General features: G+C 43.9%; 1 protein-coding gene across 6 annotated transcripts in view; it reads right to left on the bottom strand.

Annotated features, from left to right (window-relative positions):
- Positions 1-24,574, bottom strand: part of Itpr1 (inositol 1,4,5-trisphosphate receptor, type 1) — a 296,948-nt gene that overhangs the window by 130,947 nt on the left and 141,427 nt on the right. For 3 of the 6 annotated variants that reach the window (XM_013010462.1, XM_013010458.1, XM_013010461.1), the window contains 15 exons: positions 24,341-24,482; positions 23,463-23,616; positions 22,152-22,339; positions 20,074-20,212; positions 18,732-18,786; positions 16,587-16,752; positions 16,320-16,490; positions 15,761-15,826; positions 14,695-14,832; positions 12,341-12,466; positions 10,155-10,355; positions 7,897-8,148; positions 5,506-5,631; positions 3,574-3,702; positions 1,681-1,801 (listed from right to left, as the gene is read on the bottom strand). In XM_013010462.1, the coding sequence (XP_012865916.1) occupies positions 1,681-1,801; positions 3,574-3,702; positions 5,506-5,631; positions 7,897-8,148; positions 10,155-10,355; positions 12,341-12,466; positions 14,695-14,832; positions 15,761-15,826; positions 16,320-16,490; positions 16,587-16,752; positions 18,732-18,786; positions 20,074-20,212; positions 22,152-22,339; positions 23,463-23,616; positions 24,341-24,482 (2,174 nt within the window). Of the gene's footprint in view, positions 1-1,680; positions 1,802-3,573; positions 3,703-5,505; positions 5,632-7,896; positions 8,149-10,154; positions 10,356-12,340; positions 12,467-14,694; positions 14,833-15,760; positions 15,827-16,319; positions 16,491-16,586; positions 16,753-18,731; positions 18,787-20,073; positions 20,213-22,151; positions 22,340-23,435; positions 23,617-24,340; positions 24,483-24,574 lie in introns of all 6 variants that reach the window. The other 3 variants (XM_013010460.1, XM_013010459.1, XM_013010456.1) reach the window with 1 other exon arrangement.

The raw sequence follows: 24,574 nt of genomic DNA on the forward strand, positions 1-24,574 counted from the left end.
AAAAAAAAAAAAAAGTCAAATAATTTCTCTTGATAACGTGTTACCAAATTGAGGCCTCTTCTAATAAATATATATCAATTTCAGCACCACATAAAATATAGATTTTTGTTTAAAGCTGGCACCAAAGTCAAAATGAACGCGGTCAATATTACTTATTAACAACTGACTTGCATGAGCTCTGATTAAGTGCCAAATATCAAAAATACACTTTCAGCAGGAGACCCAAACTTGTTGTGTCTCAGTTTCTCCATAGAGATGTGGACAAATATAACCTCTGACGCTGAGTGCTGTTGTGTAGAATAAGCAAATGATTTTACATTCAGACTGTTTTGAATAGTACAATAAGCTGCCAATAGTGTTAGCTATTCTCACCTTCATTATTTCACTTAATGCACAGTAATTTCTGCTGCATATTCATTTACAGAAATGCTTCACTGAGGGTCTGAGATGTCTGCACTGCCAACATTCATATCCTAGGGTGGGACCAACTCAAAATCACACTGCAGGAGTGCCACTGGAATCACACCTGTGAGTGGGATTACAGATCCACGTATCGCGAGCTCACTGGAGACTTCCTTTGTGAAAAGGCAGAAGGACTAAATATGTGTGGAAGCCATTCTGCCGTGACTGACAGAGTGTGCCTTTCTGATCAAAGACAAAAATCCACCCGGATCCAAAATGAACCAAATAAAACTGCATTGATTCCACACACCAGTTGGCTCCTCGAGGAAGGAAGGAAGGAAGGAAGGAAGGAAGGAAGGAAGGAAGGAAGGTTGTTCCTAGGCAGATCTCCTAAAAGCAGAAGAGTAGAAGAGTGATCAAGAGGCTAGTAGGGTAGATAGAGGGAAGGAGGATCAGAGAACGTGTGGGTAACAGCTACTGGAGTCGAGTTAGAGAGGAGGACTAAGTTCTAGTGCTCTTCCCCCACAGCCGTGTAGGGTGGCTATGGTTTATGACAATTTCTCATGTTTCTAGCTATCTAGAACACAGGGCTTCCCAAGTCCTACCAAAAGGGAATGCTAATCACTCCCTTCATCAGAACACTTTGTGTGCAAATATCAACTGATCACATGATCTTCCAGAACTACGTCCAATTTTCATGCCAATGAAAATGGACCTGTAGCTCAATGATAGGGTGCCTGCCTACATTCCCAAGGCCTTGGGTTCAATCCCCATGCCGCACAAAAGACAAGGAAAACAAAAGGTGTGCTAACGTGGAGGCAGAAGTGATTTTCACAGCCTCCTTTCCAGGCAGCCTGTGTGAACGAGAGCCGGAAGGCATGGAAGAAGGAACAGAGGAGTCATTACAGGGAAGAGGGGAGCCACTTCTGAGAAAGGGGGTTTCCTGGACTTTAATGGCTGCTTTACAGGAAGGCAAGTTTCCATAAGGCAAATGGATCTGCTAGATTAAACAAACCAGTGTCCTGAGTGAGGGACTTCCCGGGGTCTCAAGTACCCTATGTGTACTGTAACTTGCCAAGTTATGGAACTTTAAGTCAAGAAAATTTGTTTCTCAAGGACCATGTGACTTTGAGACTGGCTGGTTCATACTGTGTTGACAAAGAGGCTGAGGAGTCAGGAACTCGGCTCTGGGTCTGGCCTCCCAATGTCCTCTCCGTGTAACCTTCGAGCTAAAGCAACTGCTTAATCAATTATATCCAAACTGACCCGATATCTTACCTACATCAGAAAGCACCCGGATGCAGCTCTCCACAGAGGCTTTCTGGCTTGGCATTAGCCAGTTGCAGTGGTAAACCCTGAACACACCCTGCAGTAGTTGTACAAAGACAGGCTGGCGGGTCTGTAAGAGAGACAGAGAGATTAGAAGAGGAGGGAAAAAGACCAGAGATTACTGATGACTGAATCATAAATTGGGTATGGTGGTTCTTGTCTGTAGTTACAGCTACTTGAGAGGAAGAAATCAGGACTGTACTTCAAGGTCAGCCTGGGGAAAAGTTAATGAGACCTTCATCTCAATCAGCAAAGCCAGAGACATGAAGGTGTACCCTGTGATCCCAGCAACATGAGAGGCCGCACACAGTAAGATCACAGTCCAAAGCCAGCCCTAGGCAAAAATTCAAGACCCTACCCACAAAAATAACTACAGGAAAAGGTTAGAAGCATGGCTCAAGTGGTAGAGTGCTTGCCTAGGCCTAAGCAGTTAAGAGCCTAACTCACAGAGAGAAATATCCCTAGGATTTACTGAGCATCCACTCTGCCTGCCAATACCAAAGAAATAAATGGAGAAGAGTAACTTGCCCTCTCTGTCCAGATGCAATGGGTAAGTCGATCGTATCAGTTCCCTGGACCCCTTGGGCAAAAGGACGTGGTGCTGCTAAGGTCTGGATATTATTTAATCTCAGTGTCTCCCACAGGTTCACACTGAAGTGGTGAAATCTGAGAGGCGGGCCTCTGCGGGAGGTGGTTAGGTGATGGGATGTGTGCCTTGAGGGAGCTTTTCCTTCCTGCCACCCTTTTCCCTCCCTCCTTCCTTCTTCCTCTCTCCAGTTCCTGCCTCCAGTTCAGTTAGTTTTGTTTCTATGCATGCTCCCACCAGGTACTACCATCTGCCACCATCACCACTGCTGAGCCAATGCCGGTGCCATGCCTTAGACTCTCCCAAACTATGATTCACACAAATCTTTTATCAGTTGCCTTAAGTATTGTGTTATATTAACATGAAGTTGGATAATACATCTACCTGCCACATTCTGCCCAAGTCCCCTTTTCTTAAGTCCGGAGGTACTGTCTGGTCTTTTTTCTGGCTAAGATTTTACCTTATCCATGTTCATCTCTTGTCTCAGAAATTCAGAGCCTCATATACATATTTGCTTATTAACAAATTAGCAACCAGGCACAACTCAAAGTGCAAGGAACAGAGAAAGGAGATAACCATGGACTGAGCAAAAAGTAGGGCTGGAGGTGTGGCTCAAGTGGTTGAGTGCCTGCTAAGTAAGCAAGTCCTGAGATGTCCTGAGTACAAAGCCCCAGTACTACCCCCACCCCCAAAAAAAGATAAGGTCAGGCGTTTCATTGTTAAAGAGTGTTGGGTATGTAAGAATCTACTTAAGATCTTCTGTGATTTAGAGGGAAGAGTAGAAAATCCTGAAGAGGGTTGATGCACCAAAGATTTTTAAAAGAAAATCAATATTATCAGTAAGTACAGCTGATTCTCCATGTCCACAAGTTCTTTGTCTTCAAACTCAACCAAAACTGGGTCAGTACTTAACATACACACATTCTCCATGTCATTATTCCCTAAGTAATACAGTTTAACAATTTTTATATCATGTTACGTGTTCTAAGTCATCTGGAGACAATCTGAAGTCTGCTGTGGCATGTCCTATCCACATTAAGGACTTCAATATCCATGAATTCCAGTATCTGAGGGCTGGAGATGTCCTAGAACCAGTCCTAAGCAGCCCTGTCAATGCTATCTTCCACCAAGAGAAGAGCATCTCTTTCCAATGCTCCTTGAATGGCCCACACCCGAGAGAGCTGCACACCTCATCTGCGTCAGCCTCGGCTGCTGAGGACCAGCCCCAACTCTCTGCCCCTTGCTGTGCTTCTCACCTGCAAAGTGGTACTCTGGTCGGAGAAGGGAGAGCTGAAGAAGGTAGTAACGATACTCATCACGATTTCAGTGACATACTTCTCCAAAATGGAGTCGGCGTGTTTCCTGTCGCTTGTGTTGTTACAGGCCTGGAAAACAATTGAGTGCTTTAAACGTTACACCTAAACCCAGTAGAAAATATTAAGAAGCCCATGGCCCTGCCTGCTGACTACCCTTATAATGAAAGCTAAAACCTACACATCAGTCTTTCTCCCTATAAGAAGTTAGCCATAGCAAGATTAGAGTCCACGTTGTGGTGAAAGACAAGTAAAATCAGCCTAGATATCATGGTATTGATTCATAGCACATCCAGATTGGGAAGAGACTGACAAAGGCATGGACTGAAAATTCCTCTCCATGTCCAAAGCTGTGGAGAACAGTAAGAAGCATGGTAACTCCAGGTGTCTCAATTTGTTCCTTAAAGGTAGAACTGCCCACCTGAGCAAGCCGTCTATCTGCTCCACAGGGCCCTAATGCATGTAATCAGTAGAGTGAAGTGCATGCACTCCAGCATGTCTGTCAGCCTCCGGCTCTCATTCATTCAGTAAGAATTGTACTGAGATTACACTGTTCAAAACAGCAGGGGATAATTTGGAATAAATGACTACATATGTTTTGTGTGAGTTAACACCTTAGATTTAACTGTACTCTACTTAATTTTGTTAAAGAGTTGCCATTTGTAGGTTTAAATAATGATTACTAAGCTTATTCATTCTATAATTTGAAACTTAAAATTGCTTATACTAAAAAAAAGGGGGGGATGAAAAAAGTTGTATTAATAGATGATCATGTTCTAAACCTGAGTACTCAATAGTTTCAGGAAAGATTCACAGGGCTTTACAGCATTTCTAAACAATAAAATGTAGGGCTCAATAAACTAAGGGCTGGTGGCTATCTTTATGAATAATGTTTGATTTATACCCATTTGTTTGGGTATTGCTATGATTGCCTTTTTGCCACAAGAAAAGACCTGAGTAGTTACGATAGAAATGGATGGTACATAATGTGGATATGTATTAACAAGTCCTGTACAGAAAACTTCAGCTAAGACTGATCTTAAGCAAAGGAGGCCTCCGATTACAAACCTTAAGTCTAAGACAAATGGAGTCAAAAGACTTGCACATGCACGCATGCACACACACATACACACATATACACACACAACACACACACACATACATCTGTAGCACCAACATCTGAGCTGAGCATTATTTTATATAGCATCTTCAATTAGAAAGCAGTTTGGGGTGTGTTTTCTGGTGGGGGTTAGACTGAGGATTAAATTCAGGGCTTTGTATTTATAGGCAAGTGCTCTATCACTTGAGCCATGCCTAAAGTCCAGAAAATAAGTTTTTGTAGGTATTCTGCCTGTAAGTATACAGTCAAGCAAAAAATACCATGATTCCACAAGGTGTTCTTTTTGTTGTTGTTGTTTTATCAGTCATGGGGCTTGAACTCTGGGCCTGGCACCGTCCCTTAGCTCTTCAGCTCAAGGCTAGCACTCTATTACTTGAGCCACAGTGCCACTTCTGGTTTTCTGGTGGTTTATTGGAGATAAGAGTCTCATGGACTTTTCTGCCTGGGCTGGCTTTGAGCTGTGATCCTTAGATCTCAGCCTCCTGAGTAGCGTGAGCCACCAGCACTTAGCCACAAGTTACTTTTTAAAAATACGAATATTCTGTTGAAATATGAAATCAGAAAAAATCTCGCAATTATTTTCTGAAGATCTCTTTACCTACACCACTCAACTCCACCACCAAGTTGCACTAAGTTCACATTACACTTTGTCCATAGAGATGATACACACACACAGACACAAAGACACACACACACACACACACACACACACACACACTTTATAACTGTGTTTCTTTACTTCCAGAAAGCCTTACCCTGCAGATGTCCACCAGGAAATTTTCAAATAATTTCCACATGTGATTGCTGGTATAAATCTCCTTCATTTCCACCTCAGTATCCACATAGCAGTGATTCAGGAAGTTAATATATGCAATTTTAACCTGGAAGGCAGAAGCATGCTTTAGTGAAAAGCTAACAATATTTGGAATGGATTAGCTGCATTCTCTTAAAAGTGCAGAGCACAGATCAAAAGTGGATATTCCATTTTTCCCATTAGCTCTTACTTCTGTTATCTTCTGATATTCTCAAATTTGAAAAAAAAAACCATAAAGCTTTTAGAAAGATAAGTGTTTTTCGTGACTTCAAGGTAAAGAATGACGAAAAATTCTGACCATAGGAGAGGGATACATTTGATGACACTAAATTTAAGAATTTCTGTTTATGAGCCAAGCACCAGTAGGTCACGTTTGTAATCCTAAACTTGTCAGAAGGCTGAGATCTGGAGGACTGATGTTCAAAGCTAGTCAGGGCAAAAAAGGCCAGGAGACTCCATTTCCAAAATAACTAGCAAAAAGCCAGAGTAGAGGTGTGGTTCAAGTGGAGGACTACCAGCCAAGGAACTGAGGGCCCTGAATTCAATCCCTTATGTCAGTAAACAGCAACAAAAATCCTGCCCAGGAGATGGTACCATTACAAGTTAGATGGCAACGTTGAGAGATGTGTGCAATGCTGAACCAATGAAGAACTTCTACAACTCCTCACACACAAGGCACCCCGGGAGTGTCTTCTCAAAGGAATACAAACTATCCAAAAGACACATGGAAGAAGACTCTGCCTCATTTAGTAATCCAGGACCCAGAAATTAAAACCATTCTACTACATGATCCCATGTAGCCAAACAAAACGTGTTCATAAAAGTCCACAAGGCTGAATGGATAAATAAAATGTAGTCCATCCACATCATGGCGTGTTACTTGGCAATATAAGTGAAGTTCCACAATAAGCTAAAACTTGCATGAGCCTTAAAAAAAAGTACGCTTTTGTTTTTCCCCTACTATCCCTTCCGGTAACAATGCTGGTTAGGGAATGTGCTCATTGCCTTGCTCATGTAACTGTAACCCCTCTGTACAGTATCTTTACAATAAAAATATTAAAACAAATTTTAAAAAGTATGCTAAGTGGAAGAATCCAGTCAGTATTACAGATCCTGATTATACTCAATGTCCAAAAGCAGCACAGAGAGATTCGTGGCTGGCTAGGCCTAGGGCTACTGGAAGTACTCTACGCACCGAGGTGGATGCAACTGTCCTGTGCTTAGATACATGCATGCAGGTGTATATGTGTGTGTGTGTATGTATGTACATATAATAAGCACACACAATATGCAGAACAGTGGAATAGACAGTAACAATTATTTCTTTTCTTTTTTTGGGGGGGGGTCCGTTAGTGGGGCCTCAACTCTGGGCTTGGGCACTGTCCCTCAGCTCTTCAGCTCAAGGCTAGTGCTCTACCACTTGAGCCACAGCGCCACTTCCAGCTTTTTTCTTATGTGGTGCTGAGGAATCGAACCCAGGGCCTCATGCTTGCAAGGCAAGCACTCTACCACTGAGCCACCTTCCCAGCCCAAGAAACAATTATTTCTGTGAGAGGGAACAGACTAGGAGATTTTTCATGGGTTAGCCCTTTATGATCTTTCTTTAGCATTTGAGCTTTTCAAAATGCATTAACTGTACAAAATCTAAAAGCATAATGTGATATATGTTTGGTATATACATGCTATACAAGTTATATAATTTCTGTTTAAAATATAAACTGAAGAAAATGAGGGAGGGACACTGTTCATAAAGAAATGTACTCAGTACCTGACTTATGTAACTGTAACCCCTCTGTGCATCACTTTTACAATAAAAATTTTAAAACAATAAAATATAAACTATATCTGTATATTTAAATAGGTAAGGAAAAATATATACTGTATAATGCATTTCTTTAATTACTAACCTAAGCAAATAGGGCAAAAGGAAGCCTGGAGGGAATAATGTCAGAATGAACAGGCATTCTTTAGGGTTGGAGGAATTATAAAATTATTTGATGGTATTAGTGATTGCCCATAATTCTAAACTTCTTATAGGGGTCACTCATCATTTCTGTAGTAAGATCGCATCTCAACACAGTCTTGGCTTTTTTCTGAGGTGTGTACTTGGGGCACACAGGTTGAATGTGTACCACAGAGGCTGAAGCTTATCTCCTGCTTTGCTTAAAGGGGCAGAAAGAGAAACTCACAACCCCTCGGTCCTGAGTTTAGGAAAATGTTCCAGCAACGGAAGCTCTTTGAACAGTATGAACTGCAGGCTCATTCACATGTTCTGGTCCCGTGCACTACACAAGAGGCAGATACACAGGGCACCCCTGCCCGGCTGGCTCACCTCGGGGATGCAGTCCTCATGGGTGACCACGCGGACGATGTCATCCAGCGGGAGCAGCGAGTTGCACTTGATCTCAGTGTAGACATTTTTGCCCTCCGTGCACACAGCCAGCAGCTCCACCAGGTGAATGTGGTACATGAGGGGGCTGTTCTCATCCATTCGGTCCCGCTCGGACCGCATCATCTGGATGAGCGTCTGGAAAGAGGCTCTGTCATTGTAGAACACCAGAACGTCCTCTCCTGAATTGACCAGCTGCAGAAAGAACAGAGCGTGTTGGTATGTCAAGCTCAGCACAGTGGCAGTAGCCTTACACAATTCTACGTGCAGAAAGAGATGAAGGCCTTCGTATTTGTCTTCCCAAACCAGTCTTACTATATTCCTCAACTCATCTAGATGTCACTCATTGATAGGGCGGATGGGCCAAAAAGCCCTAAACAGCATTATTTTAACCCACAGGTGCTAAGCTGTAATGGTCGTCCTAAAAACATACTGAGCCAAAGATACTGCACACAGACATGAATGCATCAAATGGAAATACAGACAACATACTTGCACCAGTATTCCCAAACTGCATTAAGCAGGCTATGATTTTCCCATTTCCCTTTTTCACCATACAACGCATCCCTTTTCATCCAATGTCATATCTCTTCAATCACAAATCATTTCTATGACCATCAAAGGTCAAAACATTAACTAGAACTCGGTGTCAGGAGGCTCATGCCTGTAATCCTAGCTACTTAGGAAGCTGAGATCTGAGGGGTGTGGTTCAAAGCAAGCCCAGACAGGAAAGGCTGTGAAACTTTTATTTCCAATTTTAACCACCAGAAAACCAGAAGTGGCACTGTGGCTCAAGTAATAAGAGCACTAGCCTTGAGCTGAAGAGCTCAGGGACAGCACACAGGCTCAGAGTTCCAGCCCCACAACTAACAACAACAACAAAAAAACCATTAGTTGGGCACTGGTGGCTCAGGCCTATAATCCTTAGGAGGCTGAGATCTTAAGATTGTGGTTTGAAGCTAGCCTAGACGGAAAAGCCTGTGAGACTTTTGTTTCCAATTAACTACCAAAAAGCAATGGAAGTGGCACTGTGGCTCCAGTGGTAGAGTGCTAGCCTTGAACATAAAAGATCTGGGATAGTGCCCAAGACCTGAGTTCAAGCCCCAGTACTGATAAAAAAAAAAAAAAGTCAAATAATTTCTCTTGATAACGTGTTACCAAATTGAGGCCTCTTCTAATAAATATATATCAATTTCAGCACCACATAAAATATAGATTTTTGTTTAAAGCTGGCACCAAAGTCAAAATGAACGCGGTCAATATTACTTATTAACAACTGACTTGCATGAGCTCTGATTAAGTGCCAAATATCAAAAATACACTTTCAGCAGGAGACCCAAACTTGTTGTGTCTCAGTTTCTCCATAGAGATGTGGACAAATATAACCTCTGACGCTGAGTGCTGTTGTGTAGAATAAGCAAATGATTTTACATTCAGACTGTTTTGAATAGTACAATAAGCTGCCAATAGTGTTAGCTATTCTCACCTTCATTATTTCACTTAATGCACAGTAATTTCTGCTGCATATTCATTTACAGAAATGCTTCACTGAGGGTCTGAGATGTCTGCACTGCCAACATTCATATCCTAGGGTGGGACCAACTCAAAATCACACTGCAGGAGTGCCACTGGAATCACACCTGTGAGTGGGATTACAGATCCACGTATCGCGAGCTCACTGGAGACTTCCTTTGTGAAAAGGCAGAAGGACTAAATATGTGTGGAAGCCATTCTGCCGTGACTGACAGAGTGTGCCTTTCTGATCAAAGACAAAAATCCACCCGGATCCAAAATGAACCAAATAAAACTGCATTGATTCCACACACCAGTTGGCTCCTCGAGAATCAACACGTGAAATAACTTGGAGTTAGCTAATTGAGTGAGTAATTAAAGAAATCCCTATTCACAAGAAGGAGCCCTGTTCTAGCTGACTGAGCACTAACCACATCTAGTCCGTTTGGGTACACTGTTTCTCTTCCTTTTTCCTTCTGAGAAGAATCCAAAGCGAGGGTCCTTATAAGATTTATTGCCCAGGAAAATCGGATCAGCCGCCTGCCTAAGCCCACAAGTAGGAAATTATAGACACAATTACATTCTACCTTCCCATACAGCAGAGGTGCCCCCTCCTACCGAGAGGATTAAATAATTTTCAATTCCCACAGAACCCCAGGTGGAGGTTGTAGGAAAGAGATCACGGTCACCTCAGCCATGACCATGTCTTGGCACTTCTTAATGAATTTCCCTTCCGCCTTGACGATTGTCTGCAAGAACTTTATATACTGGACATTCCGCCCGTGGGTCTCGATGCAGTGGACAAAGTGCTGGACCACTCGCTCGTTGATCTCGCTGCAAAGCTGGAAGTTGTTCATGAAGATGTGCTGCATTGTCACGGCCTCCAGGATCTGGCATGACACAAGGGCAAGAGCAGAGGGAAATGCTCAAAATGGGGCTGGGGCAGATTAGAAAAGGAGGGAAAGAATAGCCCATTGCACACCCACACACCTGCACGCCTGCACGCACGCATGCACACACACACGGAGGCTGCATTCTCACATTTGTACTATCTTCTGTTTTAGTAAACAGTAAAATAAACAAATAGCTCAATGGACTACCAAGGAAACCTCAGCACCCAGATCAGGAAACAGTATAGGCTTCCTTTATATCCCATGCCACTGTTTCACTGTAACCACAGGTCAGTTTGGCCTGTCCTTGAACCCTGGGCACTGGCCCTCATCAGGATGTTGTTTTGTTTTGCTGCATGGGTATCATCTATTCCATTTCGTTTGGGCCCCTGGGGGAGGACCCCACGTTAACACCTACTGATGGTATTCATTTTACAATGGTACCGACAGTGCTGCTCCAAACTTTCTCTCTGTATTTTCTAGTCAACAATATACACATTTGTGTACACTGGATTTAGACTCAAGAATGGATTTGGGGGGGTTTAAGTATTAATGTTAAGTATGCCAAACAGCTTTAGAAATGTTAGGTCTACATTCTACAAACAGCTACAATTCTGTATCTTGTTACTGTGGGTCTTTTGAACTTTAGTCGGAATTTATCACGCACATGTACGACACTTGCATTCAGCTCATGGCTGACTGTATGTGCGCCCTGGCACGTGAACCGGCCATGTGGATATTTTCTATGAAGGAGTGTCTAAGTTTTTCCGTCCACTTGTAGAAGTGAGCTGTCTTTTTTTGTTATTGAATTTTTATTTTTTTTAAAATGAAGAAATGTGTGTTCCTTTAAAATCAGGGCTGTTTACACAGTGTGCTTATTATTACTACACAGTCATGAAGATATTCTTGTGTTTCAGGGACTTTATTTTTCATTTTTAACCAAAGTTTCTGAGGCCTACTGAGTTTTAATGTTTGGTGGGAGTAGGGGCTTCAATCTTTACTTTTTTCCTTTTCTTGCCAAGATGCATCATGCTCATAAACTGACATGCTGAATGAAACCCTTTGGTAAAACTAAAAATAATGAAAATATAATTAAAATTACAACCAAGATGTGGTATTACCCTACCAACCAGCAGTCCTTTTTCTAAAAGGCGTCATTACTGCTCATGAATGCATGTATAAAGATGTACTCTGCTGTTATTATTTACAAAGCCCCCAAACTGAACATTGGCTACTCATATGGGGATAGTTTTTTAAAAAGTCACATCCACTTTATTTAATGCCATTTAGCCATTGAAAAGAGCAAGAAAAAAATTATTTCTCATTTGCAAAGGCATCCAATAACATGCTAAATGAAAAAAAATCCTGTATAATATAAAGTGGGGCACTATTTTGCTCAAATGTGTAACACAGATATGCTGCTGTATGTATACTATATACTTGGTGAGGTGATAAGACTTAGCAATTCTCTTTTGCTTTCCTTAGTAAGAGATGCTAAAGCTGGGTGCTGGTGGATCACGCCTGTAATCCTAGCTGCTCAGGAGGCTGAGATCTGAGGATCAGAGTTCAAAGCCAGCCCAGGCAGGAAAGACCGTGAGACTTTTATCTCCAATTAACACTAGAAAACCGGAAGTGGCACTGTGGCTCAAGTGGTAGAGCGCTCGCCTTGAGCTGAAGAGTGCAGGGACAGTGCCCAAGCCAGAGTTCAAGCCCCATGACAGACCAAATAAAAAAAAGAGAGAGAGAGATACTATTAGGGGAAAAAAGAGAGAGAAATGCTATCTTATTTTGCCCATCATGTGCTCCTTCCTCCCCAGCCTCCATCCCCTACTCCAAGGGTGGGGAGTATTTACGACCTCCTGGCAGCCAGTCACAATGTTCCCTGCTTTGGAATGGACTGTATTGTGACAAGTCCCAGAAGGCAGCAGAACACACCGATCCTCCACATCCTCCCTGTACAGGTTCACCAACACACTCTGCCTTACCCCTGGGTTGAGAAACAGGTTGATGTGTTTATGCAGCAAAGCTTGATTCTGCTGGTTGCCCGCGCAGAAATTCTGTAAAAACTCGTGAGCCAGCCTCATTATCTCCTGCATCTTGGTGTCTTCGGCCTGTGCGGGAGGACAGAGATGAACAGCACTGATTGCTAGGTCAGGACAGGAGTTCCTGCTCCATGCCAACAGCTGCTAGCAGGGGATCTGGGCAGTGTGTACCAGGGATGCTGCGTGCAAACTCAGGTGCTAGAATGCACTGTCCAGCAATCGCTGACATTCACAGAGATGGCTGACAGCAAAACAGGGCCCTCCTCCTACCTGATGCAAGGCCTCACTCCCCAGTTTTCTGGCTCACCTTGTCAACGGCCCCGACCTACTGGAAAAGTCCTTTGATTATGAACCACAGCGAGTGCACCTGCCATCTCCTTTCCTTGTCACCTCAGGACTTATTTAAGCCAAAGATTTAGTTTTCCTATCAACATGACGGATATAATAGCTGTCCAGGAACTCCACACATGAAAACATGGGATTTTTGTTACAGAGATTAAAAGCATTTCATATATTAAACTTTTTCAGTATTGTGTGAAGAGTTAAACATCTTGTCACAAGGCAGCAGTATAAAACCTATGGCCACTCCGCCCAATTCTAAATATGCCAACATTTCAGATTGTAAAAACAGAGCGAGAAAGAACGCCCTGATTGCAGATGACCCACCTGGCCCTCCCGCTCACAAGGGTCGTAAGATACCTCCGTCCATGGCCTCAGCCGCAGGCAGCACAGGGGCAGGGAAGAAAGCGGCAGGGAGGAGCCATAGGTCCCCAGGCCTACTTTCCTCCCACGTGGACAACTTCCTAGCTGTGTGCCCGGGAACAACCATCCACTTCCCCATCTGTACACGGAGGTGATAAAGCACACATCTGACACGATTGCTATACCAGCTGAGAAAAATGGAATGCTTAGACAATGCTTATGGAGTACAGGCAAGCAATTGGTTCTGATCTAGACTGAGAGCAGTCAACTTCTTACCGGGTAAGAGTGTTTTAGGCTGGGTGTATCAAGAAATAAAAACAATAAATACATTCTTCAGGTACTAGTGTAACTATTTCAAAATGTAACAGCCATTCCCAGCTGGGTAAAAGCGAGCACTAAACTGGCTTTGGCTCCTATTTATAGTATGTGAGTCTCTGTGCATGTACATACACATCATCCTGCCCTTGAACTATCACTTCCAAACCCGTGTACATTAACACTGCTCAGTCAGAAAACTGACGACAGAACAAGACCAAGCTACGATCAGCAAGTATCTCCTCATTCTCTACTTTGGGTGACCTGTACACCATATTAACTGTAAGTTGGCTACATCCCTGACCTATTAGCAGGGTCAAGCTTGTGGCTGTCTGAAAGACCTGACTCACTCGAATCATATGTACCCCACAACTGAGGAGGAAGCTTCTTTGCATAGAACTCCTGAGATAAGAGGCACCAGGGTGGAGTAGGGTAGGACCCACTACCTATAGCTGTGTCACGAATCACCCTAGTCATGGTTTTCCACTGATGATGACATTACCACCTCAACTGCTCAGCTGTAAGTCAGCAGGATGACACGAGTTAAGGAGAAAAGGCAGAGCACCATGCCAACCACTAGCGAGTTTCTTCAGGAAATACTTTGGGACAAGTCAGCCTGAGTCTAACTAAGCCCATGGACTCCAAGCCTGTACTGGCCTCAGTCTCCTCATCTGTCAAGTGGCAGAACACAAAGCCTCCCTGGGTTTTGCCGCTTGACTGCATGCTTTCACCAGGCTTTGTCAGTTGACGCAGATGCCCGAGTAGACTGGCTCCTGCCCCCCTAAATACAATTTTTACCACCAACTACAGAGGACGGTGTGAAACATGAGAGGCAAAGTGTAACTTCTAGCAGCCCAAAAAGAGACCCTAAGCAAAGCGCCGCCTGATAGGTTCAAATACCCAGACATCAGTGTACTCATGTGGCCCTCGGGAATGCACAATCCGCACTTGCAGACACACTGAGTAACGTGTGGTTCTTAGCTTGGTCTTTAGGGCTGCCAAGGAAGTTACATAGCACTGCTATTTGCAGGTACAGCTCTGGCCTGTGATGCAGACCAAGCTGTCTTTTTTCTGGCAAGCTTGAGAGTGAGGAAGGAAAAATGGATTCCTCTTTGTGGAATCTTTAAATTGGTGTGTGTGTGTGCATGTGTGTGTCACACAAATTACCTGAATTGCTTTATGGCTACAACAGTTACGTCAGCTGTATGCCTCCCCCCTCAGTAACTAAGCATGACAGGCATGGGCTTTGAGCCCTGATGCTCCAGGGAGCCACCGCACACCTTCTCATAGGGGATCTGCAGCAGCTCTAACACCACGGCGTGTGCACCCATGTTCCGCAGCAGCCGCTGCTGCTGCTTTCTGCTCTTCCTCACTGAGGCGCTCTCTTGGACACAGAGTTTGCTAAGTCGAATCAGGATCTGGGGAAAAGAAATTGACCTCAGAAAAGTAGGAACTAGATAGCCGGGAAAGAGATCGCAGGGTAAGGATCATAAGACATTAAAGACTAAAACAAGGAAATTCCTCCAATATGCAGTATTGCTCTTGGTTGCAATAAATCAAATCCATGTTAGACGAACACTGCATTTTGCAAAATAAGCAGGAGATCATGCTTTGCCAACAAATGGGAGAAATTCATAGATCACTTAAAATCAAATGAGCTGAGCCAGGCACCAAATAGCTCAACATCTGTAATGCTACTCAGGAAGCTGAGATCTGAGGATCATAGGTTGAAGTCAGTGTGGAAAGGCAAGTCCAAGAGACTCATCTCCAATTAACCACCCCAAAAAAGCCAGAAGTGTGGCTGTAGCTCAAATGGTAGAGTGCCAAGCTGAACTAGAAAAGCTAAGGAACAGCACCCAGGCCCCAAATTAAAGTGCCAGTACCAACACACACACATACACACTTATATGAGTGGGCATCAATACTAACACCTGTAGATAGCCTTGCTGTAAGGTAAAAACACAGAAACACCAAGCTCTGCTGCGCATCTTCAAACTCCTTTTGCAAAGATTTCTAAAGTCAAGCATGGAGACAAAGCCTTGGCAATTCTATCAGTTAATCCTTCGTTCTACTGCAACGCTTTAGAAACAGGTGGTACCTATAAAAAGACTTCGCCTATAAAAGGGAGGAACTGAGGGTACACAAATTATTAAGTAGCGCAGCTGGGTTTCATGTTTGGACAAATGTAAGAACCCATGTCACACTCAAACTAAGAGCACTACTTTCTCCCTGTTCACTTTTACATGAAGAAAAAAGCTAAAGTGTTTGTGCCCTTCACTTGCCTAACCGCAAATTAAAGCCCTTAGAGAATCAGGAAGGAAGGACAACCGTGAGGGGAGCACTCACCTCTTTCACCACCCTGTAGTTGTAGCTGCTGGTGCTTTCGTGCTTCTGTGACTTGTTATTCCCCTCCTAGGGACCAAAATGGACACAGATGTGATTTGGACAACTCTTGGTCTACTATTGGATTGCTACGGTCAGTACCACCCTTGAAGAATAGGAGTTCTGCACTGGTTCCCAACCTTTGCGTTGGAAAACACTACTTATCCCAGGACATCTGCTTACACTCAGCTCCCCTGGCCTGGCCAGGCCATCGCCAGAGAACATCTCCCAGCGGCTGTGTGAGGAAACCTGGTGCTAATTCACTCCACAGCCAAGTCTCTTCTACGTGGTCCATGGCAGCCCAGAAACAGGGTTAGACTTTAAATTGGTAGTTTACTCTCCATGAGAATACCTGTCTCCCTCACTACTTCATAAGCAGTCTCGTAAGGGGGGAAAAAAAAACAGACGGAAAAAAAGAAACCTATCCAATAAACTGCACTTAATCTAACTAAACACTGAAAAGGAAGCTTGTTTCGAGACGCCTGTCCACCCCGGGGCAGCCTCGCTCGCGCGTTTGGCTCACCTCGGCTTTCTTGTGTTCGTTTTCACCAGAGGCACCCTCCATGGGCTCATCGGGGCCCTGACCTTTGTACACCCAGAGCTCCGACTTCTCCACAATGGACCGCAGCTGATCCAAGTCCTGTTTGATTTGTTTGTAGTTGTCCACGTCTTGGCTCGTAACCAGCAGTTGGACCTTAGTGAACACAATCCGTTAGCTGGAGGTCTTTAAGGAGTGCTAGCTGTTAGGTGCGAACTGCAGGGGTGTGAATGTGTCTAGCACGGGACCCACCTGTTTGAAGGCCTGGAGGACCTCCTGCCTCTGACTGAAGTGCCGAAAGAGGAGCTGCAGGGCCCCAGACACCAGGGGTGGGTAGTCGTGCATCGTCAAGTGCAGGAGGACGCGGAGGAAGGTTCTGCCACCGTGATCGTCCAAGTCCAGCGGGGTGTTCTCCTCACTGCCGGAGCACAGGGGAAAGGGATAGGACAGATGAATTGCAGATGTCTCATTAACTCACACACGGGCACACGGACACATGCGCACACACGTACGTACACACACACACACATGCTCACACACACCCACACACACAGGTCCTGCCATACCCAAGCTAGATTCTAACACTTTAGTCCATTTCATGAGACTTCACTTTTCATCAGCTCTTTTCACAGCCTCGATTTATCTTCAACTATATTGTGAGTGAAAGAGACAATTAAGAAGCTCTAATTGCCAAATTTTAAACAAACGTCCTTATACTCCTAAACTGACAAAACTGGTATTACAATCTGGTACTCAACACCTAGACTCTAGTAAAGACTACAGTGTTCTCCTTCAGAGAAATGAAAATGGATGTGATTTCCTATTTAATTGTGTACTGAAGACACTGTAAATTCAATGTTCATCCATAGAGATAAGACTTTTAATTGCTAACTGTTAGAGATCTCAGTTTATGGTAAACTCACTGATCAGACACTGGGCTGAGTGGCAATGCAAAATGGCCACACACCTGCCCAGGTAAGGTGGCACACACCTTCAATCCCAGCTACTTAGGAGTGGAGACAAGGAGGGTCACAGTTCAAGAATAGGTCAAGCAAAAAATCAAAAGTGTGTGAGAGTCAATCTTAACCAATAAAAAGCTAGGCAGAGTGGTTTTAGAGAAAATTATAGAGAAGGATAAGACAGCCCAGATAAAAAGTGAGACTCTATTAGGAAAAAAAAAAAACAACTAAAGCAAAAGGGCTGGGGGTATTATCTAAAGTGGTAATGCTTGCTTGGCAAGCAAACAGGCCTGAGTTCAAACCCTATACTACACACCTACACACACACACACACACACACACACACACACACACACACTTATCAAAAACTGCCAATTCCTATTTCATATGTTTTGTATTAACCGCAGAGATGAATTGTTAACATGAATGGTCCCAACAAATTGGGCCTTTGCATCGTTCCCCTCATGAAGAACTGCTTTGGCCAACAGCACATTGGTAAAGACAATGCAAGCAGGGCGTAACTACTGCTTGCACCCTTGTGACTTGTCATTTTGGAGCATCTGCTTTTAGAATTAAGTCACCAGGCTGCAAAGAAGCTAAGCTATCTATGAGGGCAGAGGGTAATGAGATTCAAACCTTGCAAACATCCTACACAGGTGCCAGAAAGGGGGGTAAAACAACTTGGATGTGTGAATGAACTCCAGAAACAACCTCATGAGACCTGCACAACTAACACAAAACCAGAAGAACCATCTGGCTTAGCCCTACTCAACCCTGGGAGTGTGAGAGGAAATCAATGCTTTCAGCTTCAATTTCTTGACTTTCTTTGGGCGGAAGATAGAGTAGATAATCAAGCCAAGCACATTAATTATAAGCACTATAGAGTAGTCATACCAAGTTTTATGTTTATAGGTACTGGAGTTCACAATAATCATAATAATGATAGTATAAGTTAAAGTTGAGGACTGTGACATTTTAAAGAGGGGTGCCTACTAGGAAGGACAAACAAAAAGAAAACTGTGTTTTCTTCTTTTCATAGCTTGTAAAGAGTGCAGGGATAAAGGATAAACTGCAGCCTACCAGGTAAGAAGGGTAAGATGCTACTTAACTGGGTTTTTTTGCCTCCTGCCTCCCATTTCTTTCTTTTGTCCCTATTTCCTCACTACTTAAAAAATAACCTTGTAATCCTGAGCTACATCTTTCAATCCTTCCTGATCTGGGCAGGAAATACACACACACACGCACGCACGCACGCACGCACCACATTCAGCCATCGGAGACAAGCCCCAAAGTCCGCTCCAAAGAAGGCAGCCACACCACCTGAGCCCCCGAGCTGAAGAGTTGCTAATAAGGTCAAGGAGAAGCCTTAGAAAATTCTAGAAGAGCCACTCCTACATCACAGAACCCCTTACAAAACAGTGACTGAAAGTAAACTTTCCTCCCTCCAAAGATGCCTTCCGCTTGTTCTTCAATGTGTTCAAAGTCTAGAGCACCTGAAAAGTGAGAGAACATAGCTTTAATACGGCAAGGCCTGAAAACAAGCCGTGGTGAATGCGCTCCAAGTCTTGTCAGGGCGAAGCTGCGGGGCTAGCCCCAAGTCCTCCAGAACCACACACAGCAAGGCTCCAGGCCTGCGTAGCCAGGTGATGCCATTCCATGTCCCACCCTCCCACCATTTTTCCCCTTCCTAAAGACAGTGACAACTTCGTTCGGACGAAGTCTGGGGCTCTGTAGAGGGGTTAATTCTACCATTACCCTTCCTCTTGCCCTTCTCCACTATTTTCTAGGGAGGAAGAAACTTCCAGCATGAGTAAAAAGTTGCTCATGGACAATGAAGTCTCCTGGAGAGTCTTTGTCATTTTGCTTGTTTTCATGGGGACTTTGTGGGTAACCACAATACTAGAAACCTCGGCCGTTTAAGTATCCAAGACATGAGGCAGTAAGATCTCTCCTGGCAGCAATCTACAATTGTCCCAATCTTCTCCTGCCCCAAGTCTCAAGATCCTGTCCTTAAAATACAGTAACCCAGCAGTGGTACTCACTAGACACTATGTTGAAAATGAACTATACAATTTGTGGGTGGGAACGGGAGGCAAAAACTAAGATAGTGATGGAAGAGCCATACTATCCAAAAAGAAATGTACTCATTACCTGACTTATGTACCTGTAACCCCTCTATCATCACCTTTATAATAACTCTTAAAAAATTAAGAAAAATAAAATACAATTATCCTCAAAACATATTCACTAGCTGGGCACCGATGGCTCATGCCTGCAATTCTAGCTACTCAGGAGGCTGAGATCTGAGGATCACAGTTCAAAGCCATCCCAGGCAGGAAAGTCCGTGAGACTCTTATCTTCCAGAAAATGGGAAGTGGAACTGTGGCTCAAGTTGTATTTACCTTGAGCTGAAGAGCTCAAGGATAGTGCCCAGGCCCAGAGTTCAAGCCCCATGGCCAACAAAAAAACAAAACAAAACACAAAACTCATTCACCTTTTACTATTTTCAGGTGGAGAGCCTCGTTTCCTGCCGAAGGCCATTTGGGTATTTATAACATCACTAGGAACCACACAGCATTATCAACACAAGTAGCCAGGCAGTGGGCAGCCAATGAGAAGTTTATGTGCCTGTCCCGTCATGTGCCAAATGGTTTTGCAGGTCACAGAAGGCTCATGGGCAGTCGGATGCTTCACACCCCTGGAAGGCTATTTGGGTTCCCCAGTTTTCTTTATACCCAGGCCCCACTCCATGACTGCAATTCCATTCTGCACTCACTAACCTGGTACACTACTTGGCCCTTCTTGGCTGCTATTTCCGGAGGACGTTTCTGAAGTCTGGGAATTGCTTTCATCAAACTCTCGTTTAAATATACACAGGAGGCAGGAGATCCTATAATCCAATCTCACATTCAAAATAAACTGAAGATTCAAGTGGAAATGGAAACAGATTGGTTACATTAACATACCACCTTTGACGCTTTGCCAAACCAAGCCACTGCACTCTGGTGAGGCCTGGTATCAGCTGCATCAATTACATTAAGCACCAACTGAGCCAAATATTTGGCTTAGATTTCAACAGTCATTTTAATGCCAGCAGACTTCCGTGGGGGCCTATCAAGCCAGCCCACAGCACCTTCAGCTCTAGTGTCAACTTCAGTAGTTTGCCAATTAACAATGGGAATAGGGCATTACTCGCTCTCTGTCCCACCCTCCAAGAAATAAAACTTCATTTCAGCAAGGATTAAATGCCTACACGTACCCAACACAAGTTGGCTCAAGGAATGAAGCTGACTGCTTTAAATTTAGACCTGACAAAAAGAAATTTAGTTTACAACTGTGAATGAGCTTGGTTTAATGTTTTCAATATGCTTCTTGCTGTCTGTTCTGATTTAGGCACGGCCCTGGGCTTCTGATTCTTTCCTTCTATAGTCCAGCCGAGTCACTATCCCTACCAGCGTTACCAGGGCCACAGACACAGCAACCAGATGGCACCATTTAAGGACCCTCTCTCCCTTCCTCCCTTCTTCTCTTTTCTTTCCCTTCCTTCCTTCCTTCCTTCCTTCTTCTCTCCTTGCTTCACTTTTTCCAGACTAGAACACATGGCTGACCTGACTATTGAATCTATGGTTTCTTCCCAAGTCTCAAAATCAGCACTATGCAGAATGGTGATGGCTACATCTAGGTGTCAACTTGAAAGGGTTAAAGGAGTCCGAGATGGCAAGCAGAGTGAATGCTTATAGCACTTTTTGGTGAACTGGCTGTAAAGATACCTAGAGGAGTGGGAAGTTGGGTAGGAAACCACTGCTGAGGGTTCATTTTTGCCATATGTCTCTGTGAGGTCACAGCATTTTTGCATGGAAAATAGAACCAATTGTGTAAAGAAATAGGACAGAGAATAATCCTAAGAGAGTCAAGTTCTTGTGTTGTCTGGTGGGGAGCCGGAGACTATGGGGAAGGTTTCCGCTAGGTGGTGCTCTTCTCCTTCTGCTCTAGGTGATTTATTTCTTAGCAAAGTTCTCTGCACCTCAGTGGAAAGATTCTTCCATGCTACATTGTAGGTTTTGTCCAGCAATTTCTGCTTTAACTGGTCTAACGTGCAAAAGTATTATATTCATTTTCTCCCATTCCCTTTGAACCCACACTGTTTCCAACCTTGCCCCCAAATCTAACTCTGCATTTGCTGTCCCTCTAACCTGAGACTCTTCTGGAAATCAACATAGCCAGCTCCTTATTCATTTAAGTCTCTGATCATGTCACCTTATACAAGAGGCCTTTGCTAATAAACCTTCCCCCAGTCAGGAAGCATTATCTCGGCCTTCCTGCCCCTGAACCATCCTGACACTTTAGATTTTAACAGCTCTTACCATTGCTCTTTAAAACGCCCGGCCTCCCATCCCTACAACTTTCTCTACTGCTGGCTCCTCAGGGCTTACAGGGACTTGTGACCACATGACCTCCAGAAGTGATGAATGAAAGGGGGGAGGGGCAGACTTTGCAAAGCCAATGGAACCTGAACTGAGCGAGGAACTACAGACATGGGATTCAGCTCCCCTGGAGAACACGGCGAGTGAATTCAAAGCAAAGACGACAGCAAGGACCGAGGCAGGGAGGGCAATGAGGATGGAAAGCTCAGGTAACTACAGGAAGCTCTGGTGTAGAAGAAGGGGCAAGGCCTCCTTAGGAAGGCGCAGGAGTTGACAGCAAAGGGATTAAGATAAGGCAGTTCATAAATGAAAGGAAGAGATGAGCCAAAACCTTTGCTACGATTTTCTTCCCCAGAAAGCTTTGCTCTCTCTCAGAGAGGACAGAAGGGAGGTGACCAGTGCGGCATGAGTGCCCGCCTCGCCCCGGCCCCTACCTGGAGAATTTCAATGATCTTCAGCTTGGTGTCCATGACCATGATGTCCTCTTTCTCGGGCTCCGCCTGCTTCACATTGCCTTCAGGGGCGGCAGCCATGGGAGTCATAGGCAAAAAGCCTCCTCCCCGGAGCACCACCTGCGTCATCAGCTCGCCGACACCGTGAATAGACCTCATCACGTTGCTGCCTGGAAGGGCACAGCACAGACACAGGTCAGACCCTCTTGAGAGTGCTCAGAGCATCGAGGTCAAGACAACATTTAACACTTCCCCATTCTGTTAACACGCTCAGACCCAAGGAACCAGAAAAGGTCACACCCATTAAAGCTTTCAGGCTTGTGAAGGGAGCAGAAACAATATGGGTTTTTGACTATCCCAAAGGAATTATTTTGTGTATTAATTCACCTGCTAAGTTTTAATGGCTACCAATCATTGCTTGATATTATGCACAGGAATAAGGATTAGAAGGGTTGATAAGGCACAGATTCTGGTACTGCTACTGACAGCTGCCTGTTCTTAGGTACACTAAATTACCTTCAAGGCTCGGCCTCGTCACAAAAAGCACCTCCAGGACTGCATTCACTGGCATAATACACTCAAAATGGCGTAACACAGGACTTCACAAATAGTGAGAGGTGAAAAATACCTTTTTTTTCTATTCTAGCTGCACAGCACAAATTAAAGAACAACAGATACCTATCTACTAGGCGCTTACTACTCTGACTCAAACCATCAGGGGAAATAAGCATATAAAGATAGGTTTTCTTCTCACAAAGTAAAACCAGATACCAAAATATAAGCCTGAGCCTTATTTTACTTTATACATTATAAAGCACATTATTATCAAGACTTTTTATCAACATCAGACACAGTGACATTTTTTTTTTTGGTCTTTTCTTTTTTGGTACTGGGGATCAAACCCAGGACGTTGAACTTGCTAGGCAAGTGCTTTGCCACTGAGTTACATCCCAGCCCAACAATGACATTTTTAAAAAGAAGATAAACACTCAAACTGTTAGGTAACTTTCAAATGACTCAATAACAATATACACACAGACCCACAGACAAGGGGAAAGACAGCCAAGTGCTAATGATCATGGACGCTATGTCATGAGTATTGTGAGTCTATGGAGTTGTGTGTTCAGCTTTTCTTTCTGTCTGATGCATTCATAATGAAGAGGTGGGAAGGAAAGGCAAGGACAAGACAGGATATCACATGGCGGATAGGACACGAGAGTTAACGAGAAAGGCTAGGAGGGCGTCTCTCTACCATCAGATACTCACTCTTGAGCTTCTCCTCATCATTGTTACCTTTATTCTCTTCTCCTTTCACAATCTTGGTAATGGGGAAGATTGTTGTCACATGCACACAATCTAATATGGCCAGGAGGATCTTGGTTAACCGTAGGAGGTCAGAGAAGTTGTAGAAACCAAAGTATATGAGATTCCTGGCTAAGTTTACAACCTGTTGTGTTTTACAAAGAAGACGGTATTAAGTCATCTGCATTCCTCTGTCTGACCTGACATTGACGAGATAATAAAACAACAGATGGTGACTTCCTATAGAGCAGGGAAAGGCATAGATGCAGCTTGCCATTTCTGATACAAATTTCATTTTGTTTCAGGGGAAGAAAAAAAATTGAGACATAAAAGCCGGCAAAGCTACCATCTGCTCTTGTGACCAGTTAATAAAAACTTGACCTAAACACTTAACAGGCACAGCTTCCCACGGAGAACACTGGGTGACCCCAATAATACCTAACAAGGGCACACGCAGATAAACAACACTGCAACCCTCAGGAATATAATTCCTAAAAGGAGGCCAATGTGGCCTCAGAAACATTCAACCCAGAGGTGGTAAGGACTGACAGTCCTCAAATGATTCATATGTGGCAGATCCCAAGCACAATCTGTTTCTCTCCTGTCACTTTTAATAACAGAGCATACATAATATTTTATCATTTCCCATGATTCAGTCCACCCTGTGTATTTTCTTTTATGAGCCTAACTGCTCCTAAGCCAAGCGTCTGGTAGCAGTGCTATTTTATTCTGAGCTCAATTCTTAGTTCAGTATAAAACTAGAGCCTCCTGATAAAAATCCACCCACCAAAAATACTTCCTCTTAACCACACAGAAAAAATGACCACAGGAAAGCAGACAAAACACCCGGATCTATCATCATGCGTTACCTCGAACGTGAGCTTATTTTTCTCCTTATCAGAAAAAGGGAACCTCTGACAAACCACGTCTCTCAAATACTCCTCCACAAACTCCATGGTTTGCGCAAACCTCTCCTTAATCTCATCTTTGGATGCTCCGCTACTGTCGTAGCTGAAAGGAGAGGGACAGGGAAACAGAACATCAGGTTCTTCTCAGTGATGCTGTGCCAGGGCACGGAGTCTCAGAAGTAGACAATGCCATAG

This window comes from Dipodomys ordii, unplaced genomic scaffold (genome assembly GCF_000151885.1).
Source record: "Dipodomys ordii isolate 6190 unplaced genomic scaffold, Dord_2.0 Scaffold12, whole genome shotgun sequence".
NCBI classification, from domain to species: domain Eukaryota; kingdom Metazoa; phylum Chordata; class Mammalia; order Rodentia; family Heteromyidae; genus Dipodomys; species Dipodomys ordii.